The 13,705-nt window shown below is 32.5% G+C and overlaps 1 protein-coding gene across 1 annotated transcript; it reads left to right on the top strand.

Annotated features, from left to right (window-relative positions):
* Positions 1 to 9,134: 9,134 nt before the first annotated feature.
* Positions 9,135 to 10,617, top strand: LOC139494868 (uncharacterized). Its single transcript, XM_071283026.1, has one exon. The coding sequence runs from the start codon at positions 9,230 to 9,232 to the stop codon at positions 10,259 to 10,261; it is 1,032 nt and encodes a 343-aa protein (XP_071139127.1). The 5' UTR covers positions 9,135 to 9,229; the 3' UTR covers positions 10,262 to 10,617.
* The last annotated feature ends 3,088 nt before the right edge of the window (positions 10,618 to 13,705 follow it).

The following is a 13,705-nucleotide window of genomic DNA, read 5'->3' on the forward strand; positions in this document are numbered from 1 at the left end:
GGCCCAAGTTATTAATAGGACACTAATAACTCTAAGACAAAAAAAAACTGACAACACCATGAACAACGCCAAATTAGGAAATACAAAACAAAACAATAGAAGCTCTAGGCTGCTCAAAAGTCAAACAAGACACCACTGGGTATGGTTTTGATTACTCCAAATTGTAGGCAAATTCTTCTCTTGAATATGTTTGTTTCGGTTGTTTGTAATGTAGTAGAACTACAAACAAATTGTCTTATTCAAAAACATATTTCAACTGCAGCAATGAGAATAAAATATAACCACGAGAAATATAAATCCAAAGATAGACATTGAAGTATAAATGAAATTGAAAATGGAAACGAGATATGTGTATCAGAAACAAACACCCGATAAAACAGCACAAAACACAGCAAATCCTTCATTTGACTTTCCTAGCCTCTAGAACCAAGCTAACGGAAATTGAAATCACATATGGTTATGCCTTTGCGTTGTATGACTGACAAACAATGACATAAACTTTCCAGTTGGATTATAATTTTTAACTTTAAATGAGTTTGTTGGAGTTGCACAATCAAAGATTTAATGATATGATCCCATGTGAAGTTTAAGATGTTTTAAGTCGTATCATTGAGATACCGCATTATGCAACTGGATGTTGATTCTCTAAATGAAAAAAAAATATCGATATGTCTTTTACTTCTAATTGTCTGCAATGTCATTTGCAATATTTTTTGTATTGAATAGTAAAGGTCAAGATCATAGTGATTGCTTTTTTTTTCGTTTGTTGAATTTAAAAATATTGTAATCTTAAGTTTTTTACTAACTGAATACTATACAGCATGTGCAAGAAAACAAATTGTTGTGTCAATATCACTGAAAGACAAGCAAGATTTTACCCAGCAAACACATCTACATGTAGTAAATCTGACATGCTTTCTGATATTAATCAGAAATATTCTAACTTAACATTTCCCATTTGAGGTCATGATACTTTGTATGAATAACGTTGAACACATTTATACGAATAACTTGCAGAAATAAATTATATGTTCAATTAGAAGATGCGATATGTGTCAACAATCGAGCATTGTTCGAATGACCTTAATATTTTGAATAACTCATATTTTTGCATGCATTTTTTTATATAACATTTCTCAAATCATGATTTTCGTTTTTAAATATTTTCAAGTTCATTTCTTGTTTACAGAACAATCCATACTTACAGATTCAAGCAACCTCGTACATGTATACACTGTGGAAGGATCAACGATCAATCTGACATTCGAAATGTATCCATTGATGGATATTATTTCAAATGGAAATATTAATCATATTGACTTTAGGGAAAACAAAAACGACAACAAATACGACATTATACCACGTCCAAATGTTATAGAATTACAGATCAAAAATGGAACATTAAATGACACAGGACAATATTGGGTATATAATTATGGTGATGCAGAATCTATCGTTGAGCTAAGTATAACTAGTACGTGTATCATTACATGTTACATGTTTCCGTTGTGTTCTTTTTGTGTCAGATAATTGTATGGGGTAAATAGTAGATACTGAACAAATAAATGAAAAATAAAATTGATAACTTGTAAGCAGAATGATAGACATTCCTGTTTGTGACATATTTAATCTCCAACATATAAATGTAGGTACCACAAGTGACCTTTTAACATTAAAATGATAAATTTGTATAAGGCTTATTATCTTGAGTATTTCCAAAAATTGCTTTACTGTCAGATATTCTTTTGTTTAAGTCTACATGAAATATACATATTTCACTTAAATAACCTGTGTGTGTCATTTGATCAGTAATACTCATTTATGCCAATCTTGTTTATTTCACGATTTGCTTTAGCTTCCGGATATATGCCTTTCATGTCATATGCTAGTATATAAGTATAAGACGGTAAGCTCGGATATCGGAAAAATAAAATGTATAGGGGTAACATAATCGACACCACAGGTGGAGCATACGCAATTGATGGTCAATTTCATTCTCAACAGAATAAATGATTTTACTATATAACATCAATAGAGCAGAACATTAGACAAGGAAATCCATGAGCCGGTTAGTTCTTACATGTAAGACTCGGATGTTATAGTAGGCCGGGAATCGTCGGGTGGATAGAAACGGCATTATTTATAAAAAAGAAATTTGACCGTCCATTACTGCAGACCAAATTCCAATTGATAATTTATAGAGAAACAACATTGGCCCCTTTCAGAATTTTTAACACTAAACGTTTGTTGCCGTTTACGAGTAGAACATGGTTGAACAGATATCACAAGCACACAAGTACTGCAGACCGTTATAACAGTCTTAACCAAATTAGTAAATATCCAACTGAAGCTAATATAGACACTTACAGGGTTGATGGCTCCTGTTTTGACGGGATTTCATAACCCAGTTGTAATTTGTGTTCAACTTATCCAGTGTGTCAAACAGCAGATGCGTTTTTAAAAGTTATACTTTAAGAGATTGTAAAAAAAAAATCAGAGTCCTCAAAATGATTGTAAACAAAATTTACGGTCCTCAAAATAATTGTAAACAAAATTCAGGGTCCTCAAAATGATTGTAAACAAAATTCAGGGTCCACAAAATGATTTTAAACAAAGTTCAGGTCCTCAAATTGATTGTAAACAAAATTCAGGCTCCTCAAAATGATTGTAAATAAAATTTAGGGTCCTCAAAATGATTGTAGATAACATTCAGTGTTCTCAAAATAATTACACAAAAGCGCTCTTTTTTTAATTTTTGACAAAACATCATCAATAGATACACAACAGACAATATAGAGAAAAGACACCAACAGAGGGAACGTCAATTGTGTTCATACAAATGTGTTGCCTAAGTGTTTGAGGTTTGAGGGCAGGCGCTACTGACGAGCAGTGTTCATCTATTTTAATTTGAGTAGTAGTATGTCAATTGGGACACTTAGAAAGTAAACCCCAATAATGCTGGTATATGAAATCAAAATTGAGAGAGTACTAGGCTGTGATTTACGAAAGGAAATGGGCTATGTATATTATAAATTGGTACAAATGCTGAACAGAAATAGGCTATAACAATCTCAAAGTCACAGCCTAGGTACAATTTAGAAATGCGTTTTAATGTCAAACTATATCTTTGAACGAATAGGTTGGTGGTCCAAATCCTTGGTAACAAAGAAAGTTAGGGACCTTAAAAAAAATAGTGTACCAAAAAGAAGTAATGTAATATTTCATTGTATCGGCAGCGTACAACCGGGGTTATTAAGGCTTCCATTGAATATAAACATTATCCCATTGGAGGCTTTACTATGATACATATATTTTATTCAATTATATTAGATATATCGTTTCAAAGCATATTTGCAAGATTACATGATAATATGGTATGCCAAATAAAAAAATATATATGTATGGCAAAGGCACTTTGCATTCATTTTTCATATGATATTATACACATTTTAAGAAAATGATTAACACCGTAACGGTAACAAAGTTGATATCCCAGCTATGTATGTCTGCACATGAAAATAAGAAACAAATACTGAAAAAAAAAATGGATTTTCTTTTATGTTTCTATTGTAGACGTGTCCTGCCTACCTCAAGCAATCAGAAACGTCTGTGCTAGGGAGGGATCGTCAGCAGTACTGTCATTTACTATCAACGGTCATGTTTATCATGACACATCTACACCAAGACGTTACTTTAACTCAACATCTCGAAAATTTAGCAATTTTAAATTGCAAGAAGACCTGTACATTTACAATGTAACTCCTGCAGACGAAGGACATTATTCATGTTCGTTGTTTGGTTTTATAGAGCTTTACGTAGCCAGTAAGTAGCTTTTTAACAAAGGGAGTATTTATGAACCATACAAATTGAACATTAATGGTTACTATTTGTATCACTTGTAGTAACCATAACTATTTACCTGTTAAAGTCATTACAAGTCTAGTAGTAATATACTGTTATCCATTTCAACCCTACATCCCCCATTATCAAATCAGGTTACACTTTGTGTTACATACAGCTGTAAGTTATGATTGAATTCTATGTAGCTAGATACTACTAATCAACTAAATTTATGAATAGAATGTGTTCAGGTATATCAATTTCTAATGTTTAATGTAATTGAATTATAGAATTATAAAAAGTAACTCCGTATTCTTTATTCTGAATTATGAACATTCAAAAAAAATATTTGATTGGGGAAAAATAATTGAATACTTTGTTTTGAATCAAATTTTCAAATTGGCATATGGTATGATAGACATTATTTATATTTTTAGAAGTGTTATAATCATTGTGTATTCCTTTTTACGATATAACACAATTTCAGGGTCAAAAAGATGTCATCACTATATTTTTCCTTTACCTGCTTTTGGTATAGTATCATCATATGCTAATCATTCTTCAACACTATGATTCATGTCATGTTAATTGAGTCTTATTATGACGAAACGCGCGTCTGGCGTACTAAATTATAATCCTGGTACCTTTGATAACTATTATTGACTACAATGTCTGCTAAACAAATATTATTGGTTCTAAAATATGAGATGCAAACATGATTATATCCATTAAATTTTGTAGTTGACAGACTGTTCTATACAATAAACCAATCTTGTTTCTGTATCACTTGGGTGAAGCTGATGACCGTAACTGCATTCACGGTCATTCCAAGATGTCGAATGAAAAAATAGGTCGGTATCTGTATTGTCTGTTAAAGTGTTTCTATATCATTTTCTTTACAAAGGAGAGATTGATACGATGTAAATTTATAAAAGATTCACACGGAAATCACAAATTACACGTAGAAATGTGCACGAAACATGAAATTCGATTGACAAAAATCGCTAAGATGACCGGAAATCACAATCGAGATGACCGTAATAAAATCCGCAATAAATAACAAGAGTGACCGTAATTAGTTAAAAGATGACCGTAATTTGTAAAGGATGACCGTAATTTCTAAATGATGACCGTAACTTTTAAAGGATGATCGTCAATTCTAAGAAATATCCGTATTTGTATAACTACTTATTTGTGTATCAAATGACTAATGGTGTTGATAGAAAACGTATTTGTATGAGAGTATTATCCTATAGGTAGGAGAAAATGAGACGTGCTTTAAATACAAAGTTCACCATATATATCTTTTTTTACGGTTGAGCGTATAATTTTTAAAATGAACATACAAAAAGACATGCACATAAAAAAGTGGGGAAAACATGCAACAAAAGCGCGATTAAATGACACCTTACAAGTATAACAAAAAAAAAGTGTGCTGCACAGCCTCAAACTTAAAGCCAAAATATTTTTTTTTTATTTTTGGAATTCCTTGTAATGACATATAATAAATGTATTTTTTTAAGAATGCCGATGGATGCACACCCATTGATATTATATCGTCTTTAATTTGTCATCTATGTTGTCTTGCAAGCAAAATAACAGAACCTGTTTTTAAAATACTACGACCAAACTAGTGAAGGCGAGCTCCAGCAAAATAGATCCTTAAAATAGTCCTGTACGTATAGTGTATCACAAGGGGCAGGGGCGGATTAAGCCATTTTCAAACCCACGGTAAAGGGGGTTAAACCATTTGTCTAAATTCAAATGCACTGATCGGTAAATAAAAAGGGGGTTCCAACCCCCGGACCCCCCCCCCCCCCCCCCCCCCCCCCCCATTGGATCCACCACTGAGGGGAACCTTGTCAATTTGTATATACAGCAATGTTATTCATATATAAAGACAAACTAAGATTTTAATCTGCTTCCTCTGGAACCATACACACAGGCTCGATTACCGGATATTCATATGTTTGATTAGTGCCTTTTATGCTCCATCCATGGGCATTATGTTTTCTGGTCTGTGCGTCCGTTCGCTTGTTTGTTCGTTCGTCTGCTCGTTCGTCCGTCTGTCCCACCTCAGGTTAAAGTTTTTGGTTGAGGAGGTTTTTGATGACGTTGAAGTCCAATTAACTTGAAACTTAGTACACATGTTTTCTATGATATGATCTTTCTAATCATAATGCCAAATTACAGTTTTTCCAATTTTAACGGTCCACTAAACATAGAAAATTATAGTGTAGATGAGGCATGTAACACAGACACCTCAGAGGGACACATTCTTGTTCTTCAACATTTCGTCGTATCTCTGTCAATTTGTATTACAATTTTAAAGTCGTTATCAAGAAATATTTCATTGTTTACGAGAAATTTGCAATTTACTATTATGGTCATGAACTCAAAATACGGCAAATAGTTAAAAATAAATTGAGGAAACATATTTATATCTGCTAACTAAGCCCCTATTGAGACAAACACAACAAAAAGCTATGAATACAAATACGGATATTCTTAGAATTGAGGTTCATCATTTAAAAGTTACGATCATCCTTTATAAATTACAGTTATTCTTTACAAATTACGGTCATCTTTTACAAGTTACGGTCATCTGTTTACCAATCGCGGTCATCCTTGTTTTTATGTTACGGTCATCTTGCAAATATTTGATAATGATTTACGGACATCTAAGCGATTGTTTTAAATTGAATTTCACGTTTCCTGAACATTTTTCGGTAGTAATTTGTGATTTCTGTGTGAATCTTTTATAAATTTACATCGTATCAATGTATACTTTGTAAAGAAAATGATATAGAAACACTGAAACAGACAATACAGATACTGACCTAATTTTTCATCCGACATCTTGGGACGGCCGTGAATGAAGTTACGGTCACCAGTTTTACCACAGTGTATATAGAGTTTATTCTAAAACTGTGTTTGCGGCTAAAAAAATGCAAAAATGCTGATATGACTTTACTAAAGTCACCGTCAGCTGAAATTCGTAGCGGTTATCTGTAAAATTAATCTAAACTATCAATCGTGTTCACTCGTGATATAGTTTTTCACATTACATTTCTAAATCACAAAAGAAAAATCACTACTTATCTACCTTTTAAGAGATTGCACTGTAGCTCAAGTGAACGCGATTGATAGTATTAATTATTTTTACCGGTAACTGCTACGAATTTCAGCTGTCGGCGACTATACATTTCATTTTAAGTTACAGCATTTAAATGCTAGCAGGTAATATTAAATTATATAGATTTCATCGACATCTTGTCTGCATGATCCCAATTATATACACATAAATCAACCTTTCTTTTAGATATTTGCTTTCCATGAATATTTCGTGCATTTGAGTTAATCGATATGCTTACATTTCAGTTGTTTTGACATATTATAGATTTTATGCCTATAGACATGTCTGTTGGATGTTCATCATAGATCCCAGGACTAAATTTTGTATATACGCTAGACGCGCGTTTCGTCTACAAAAGACTCGTCAGTGACGCTCGAATTCCAATAGGTTAAAAGGCCAAATAAAGTACAAAATTGAAGAGCATTAAGATCAAAAATTCCTAAAAGTTTTGCCACATCCAGTTAAGGTAATCTATGCCTGAGGTAGAAAAGCCTTACTATTTCAAATATTCTAAATTTTGTAAACAGTTAATTTATAAATATAACCATATCAATGATAATTCATGTCAGCACAACAAGTGCTGACTACTGGTACCAGTCTACTTTATAAGCTGACTTTAGTCCTTTTTTAGGCTGGCACCCGTCTCCTTTTTGTACTTACATCCGTTCTTTATGGATGATGTCATCATGGGATTATGTTATGTTGTTTCTTTGTATTGTTAACCAAAAAAGAATTCATGACACACAGGTGCCTTAGATTGGTCAATTTTAAATTTTGTAACTGTTCTTAAAAGAAAAAAAGAGATAATTTTGTTTTTAATTTTGATATACTATTATAATTTATTTAGAAAGGGCTCATATAACTAAAACTAGCGATCAGTGTGATAAAGAAAACACATGCAAACAAAACAATAATAATAAAAAAGCAACAACAACAGTATATTGTATTAACGAGAGCACGATTAAGGCTATAACATGCTAAACTGTTATCAAGGCATGGTACATTTGTGTTGATATCCACTATTCAATTCAAATTGTCAAAGACCGAAAAGTTTTATATAACGTATTTGTAATGTGTCGGAGAACATTGTTTTAACACAAGATTTTGATTCGAATGGAGGACATAATAAACATAGGCCGTTGGTTTTCATGTTTATGTTGTTACACACAAATATTTGTGTGGGTCCCTCATAGATTGCTAAATTGTGTGAGCCAAGGCTCCGTGTTGAAGCCGTACTTTGACCTGACATTGTTTATTTTTATACTTTGTGACTTGTAAGAAGAGGTGATCTGTTGGCACTCTTTTTTTCATATATTGTAAATAATAACCAATTATTAAGAGATCAATCGAAGGTCTTTTCACTGGAGACGATATATTTGTATACGAAAATATTAAAATTCCAGTTTTGAGTGCCATTTCCAGTGATATTTGGTAGCTTATTGTATGCTGATTTAAAAAAAAAAATGTATGGTTTTTATATACTTTTGTTTTAAATAAAGGATATCATTTGTTACTTCCGGTTATAAAAATATCACTTCCTGTATTATTTGATAGTTTATTTGACATTGATTCCATAGATATATGTTCTTTTTTAAATTTACGTTATATACTAGCTACTTCCATTTGACTAAAAGTCATGTCTGGTTGGATTTGTCAAAGTCATATGGATTGCAATCTTATTGAAAAGTCTTATGGCTTTAACATATACAAATATGAAGTAAAGAAAAATGTCAAAATCAAATACATTAATTTCAACTTTGACCATGACTTCAATTTTAAGGTCATAATCCAAGGACCTCAAATCAAAATACATAAATAAAGACAACAGTAGTATACCGCTGTTCAAAATTCAGAGCGACAATCGAGTGCACCCTAGTGCCAACAGGTATGGTAAATGACTCTTGGTAAAAAATCCCGATAAAATGTAAATAACACAACTTCAAACACATTTTACCACAGCAGTGTATTTGTTAAACTCTAGGAAAACACTTTAGTGCATGAACTATGAATTTTGTGTCTAAATGAACCTACTTATGGATAATTTGTCTACGAGACCACACCAAAACAACGACAGCCATTAGTACGTGGATGAACTTTTATCTAACATTTTGAATTTGGCTTTGATGACTTTGGTGATGCAAATACGCCTCAAAACTGGCCTCTAACTTACCAACTACAAACTGAAAACCAAAATATTTATATTGTACATTTATATATATTTATATATATAGTGATTGTTTCATAACTGAGTAGATGAAGGGAGGCGACTCCGACGAAACTTACTCAACAACCCCATTAAACATTAAAAAACGTCGACGCCGAAAATCTTCTAAACCATCACCGTCGTCGCAAGTTGAGGACAAGAGACAACGTACAGATAGTGAAATAAGCTCCGAGTCGGACACAGACAGCGAGTCAGAACAATCAGATTGTTATTCTAGAGGAAAAGACGAAATGAGTAATCCATCAGATTTGCTTCCTAAAGTATCTTTGACTGAAATTGATATAGTTAGGATAGCTGAAACTGTTAAGCAGCTACTGAAAGACGATATTGACAAGACCGTCGAGAGGGTTGTAAACGAAAAACAAAAACACTTAATTGACAGGATAAACGTCATAGAAGAAAAACAATGTAAACTGGAAACAACCCTTCAAATAAAAACAAACCAACTAAATGAGCTGCATGTAAAAAACACTAAACTACAAGAAAAAGTTGACGATCTCGAACAGCACAGTAGAAAAGGTCTTCTCCGTCTAAGTGGTGTGCCTTTTTCAAGAGGTGAAAATACTACTGAAAAGGTGATTGACATAGTAAAAAGGATAGGAGTGAACATAAAAGATGATGACATTAGCGTAAGCCATCGCACAGGAAAATTCAGGGAAAATAAAACTCGCCAAATCATCACAAGGTTCCCAAAGCATGATTTAAAAGTCGAAATTTTAAAATCGGCCAAGAAACTTAGAGAAATACCAGGTCTTCAAGATATCTGTATAAACCAAGACCTAACAAAGACGCGAGATGAAATAGTATTCAAAGCTAGAGCGTACGTGCGCAACCATAGACTCAAGGCAACCTGGGTGGTTGATGGAAAGGTCATGATTATTGGGAAGGACAACAAAAAACACGCCGTCACACGTATGTATGATCTGAATGACTATGTTTTCCAATCCGATAACTTTACTGAAATAAACGAGATTGAAGACAACCAAGAAACAGAAATGCAGTACGCGTCAAATGATCATGACAGGGTCAGCGAACAACCAGCTAGTGACGTTCCTGTTTAACTTTATACGAGTGCTCTTTGTTACTTATAAATGATCAACCAATTAAAATCGATGAACAAATATCACATTTACAATTTTCCTCTACAGTGAAAATTTTAGATTAATCAAGCGTACACCTGTACTCATTTGACTATTAGTACTTATGAAAATGTATACATATTGTTACTTTGATACATGTAAAAAAAAAATGCTAAAAATAGTTATGTTCTATACTACATGTAATTTAAAGTGTCATTGTATTCTACCCCTTAGGTCGAAATAAGTTGTATTCCCGTTTCCCGTTGGCTTTTTACTTACTTTTTTTTTGTTCTCTCCCCCCTTTTTTTCCTTTTTTTTCTCTGGTTATGTTGTTGGGTTTTCAGTTGTTGGTGTTTTTTTTTTGTTTTCTGTGTTTTTTTTGTGTTTGCTTTATTTTCTTGCATTGTTTAAGCTTTTTTTGCACCCTTTACTCAAAATACCGGAACTCCTACAATACTATTTTCTGATGAATATCAGTCACGATGAATAATTAAGAAAATTCACTTTTGCATAAGTTATATAACAAAGAAATCAAAGACGATTCTTTTTAGACTTAGCCTACAATACTCCAACTGTTTTTAGTAAATCAGGGTGATACATACATACTCACCTCTAAGCAAAGTTGAATTAGTTAAAAAGATCAAACTCACTCAAAAAGCCTTTGTTCATTGCTTATTTGTAATCAATTAAAGCACCAAAAAAAAAAAAAAAAAAAAAAACATATAAAAAAGTATATGAAAAACTTATTCTCATATATTTTCTCGATAAACGATAAGTATCTTGATGTCCAAACAGAGTTAATACTATTTATTTTCTTTAAACAATACAACTATGTTTGGCACTGTTGTGGTAAAATCCTGTTTTTCCTGTTACATGCTACCCCTTTTCATTTTGTATATATTTTACTTTTTCCTACTTACTTTTTTTTATCAGTCATCCACGTCCTACTTTTTTTATCAGCTGTTGACAGTCACTGTTACCTCCAACACACGATCCGATTATAACCATTTTTATATTATGAGCACACTAAGCCCCCAAGCGTGTCCTATATTACACAAAGTATCTACTATAATAATACCGTTATGCCAAACGTTGACCTTATTACATATAGGGCACGCGTTGGGTCAAATTACTCGCGGTCTACTCGATTGCCTAAGCATCTACGCCTAACTATAGATCAACTTGTGTTATTACTGATCCTATCAAGGTACAAATCTTTTGGTGTACATTTATATGTTCTATGTCGAATAATATGTAACATTGAAATAACAAAGTTATTTTATGCTTTACTGAATGTTAAATTGAACTATTACTCAAAACAAAAACATAAACTTGACGATTTTCAGAAAATGAACTTGAGTGTATTGTCGTCGTTGGTGATTTTACTGATCATCTTAATTATTGCCACGTGTTTATGGTCGTTTTATCTCATGTATAGAGCTGGTGATATAGAAAAAAATCCCGGTCCAATCTTTAATTCTACAAGTAGTTCAAGTAGCTGTTCAACACATTCCGACTCTTTGCTCACTGGTAGTCAGTTCCTAACCTTTACATGTTTAGATACACAAAGTTTCCTAGCGAAACGAGATTTAATTGAAGCTGAGCTTAGCGACAGAGATATTTTGTTATTTACCGAAACCTGGTTAAATAAACACACTGATGACAGCAATATCAAATTGGAATCTTTTAAAAAACCATACAGAAATGATAGAAATCATAAAGCAGGAGGGGGTGTGGCTATTTATGTGAAAGAAAATAGTTTTAGTGAAGAAAAACCTGAATTTAAAATAAACGGATTGGAATGTGTTTGGGTCAAAATACATGTTAAAGGAACAAATATATTATTTGGGAATTTTTATAGACCGCCAGATTCAGATAACCAAACCTGGGAAAAAATAAACTATTCAATAGATCTTGCCATTAATTCGAATGCAGATAAAATTATAATTTGCGGTGATTTTAATGATGACCAACTTAATCATAGCAAACAAAATCTTAGAGAAATTTGCAACCAAAATAGCTTATATCAAATAATTACTGATGCTACATATTTTTGCGAAAAGTCAGTGTCGCTACTTGATCTTATTATGGTAAATGATCCGGAGGTAATACTTTACTCAGAAGTTGGTGAAAACATCCTCGAAAAATCTTTACGTTATCATTGCCCTATAAGTGCAGTAATAGATATCGAAAAACAATTAACAAAATCCTTTAAAAGACACATTTGGCAATACCACTTAGGCGATTATGAATTGTTTAAAAACGAACTCCTTAAAATTAACTGGAATTATCTAATTGATAATCACAACATTAATACCGCGGCAGTAAATGTTACGGAAAAAATTCTCGAAGCGGCAGCAAAATCAATCCCGAATAAAATGGTTCAGGTCAGGAAAAATGATCCACCTTGGATGAATTCAAATATAAGAAAAATGATTCTGAAACGTAAGAGATTAAATAAAAAAGCAAAATTAACAAACGATGAAATTGATTGGTCAAATTTTCGACGCATAAGAAATAAATGCATTAACTATGTTCGATCAAGTAAAAAAAAATTCTTAGAAAAGCAAATAAATAAAGTTGATAGTATTCACACAATAAGCACTAAACAATGGTGGAAAACCATTAAAAATTTGATCGGACTATCAAACAAAAAATCAGCATATCCCACTTTAATTTTCAATAACCAATATATAGAAAGTGATTACGACAAAGCTACATATTTTAACGATTATTTCTGCGCTCAGTCTTCTGTTGATGATTCATATAATGTATTACCAATATTAGAAAATGATGAAATTAATAAACTAGAAGAACTGGTTATAAGTGAGCAGGATGTTGAAGATGTGCTTTTGAATCTTGATATTTCAAAAGCTACTGGGCCTGATTTAATCAGTCCAAGACTACTGAGGGCGGCAGCAACTGTCTTGAAGTATCCATTTACAAAACTTTATAATCTATCCCTCTTAACAGGGAGGTTTCCAGATGTGTGGAAACTAGCAAATGTTATACCTGTTTATAAGAACAAAGGTGGCCCAGAATTTTTACTTAATTATAGACCTATATCTTTGCTGTCTAACATTGGTAAGACAATGGAGAGATGCATTTTTAAATACCTTTTTAACTTTATTATTACAAATTCTTTATTAACAAAATTCCAGTCTGGTTTCATCCCTGGTGATTCGACAGTAAACCAACTACTATGTATTATTAACGATTTTGGTAAAGCATTAGATGAAGGGAAAGAGGTCAGGGTAATCTTCTGCGATATTAGTCGAGCTTTCGACCGAGTTTGGCATAAAGGCTTACTATATAAGCTTAGAAAAATAGGAATTAATGGTAACGTGTTACTTTGGTTTGAAAGCTATTTAAACTCAAGAAGGCAACAGGTTGTCATTGGTGGAGAAACGTCCAATAACGAACATG

This window comes from Mytilus edulis, chromosome 11, assembly GCF_963676685.1.
Source record: "Mytilus edulis chromosome 11, xbMytEdul2.2, whole genome shotgun sequence".
NCBI lineage: Eukaryota > Metazoa > Mollusca > Bivalvia > Mytilida > Mytilidae > Mytilus > Mytilus edulis.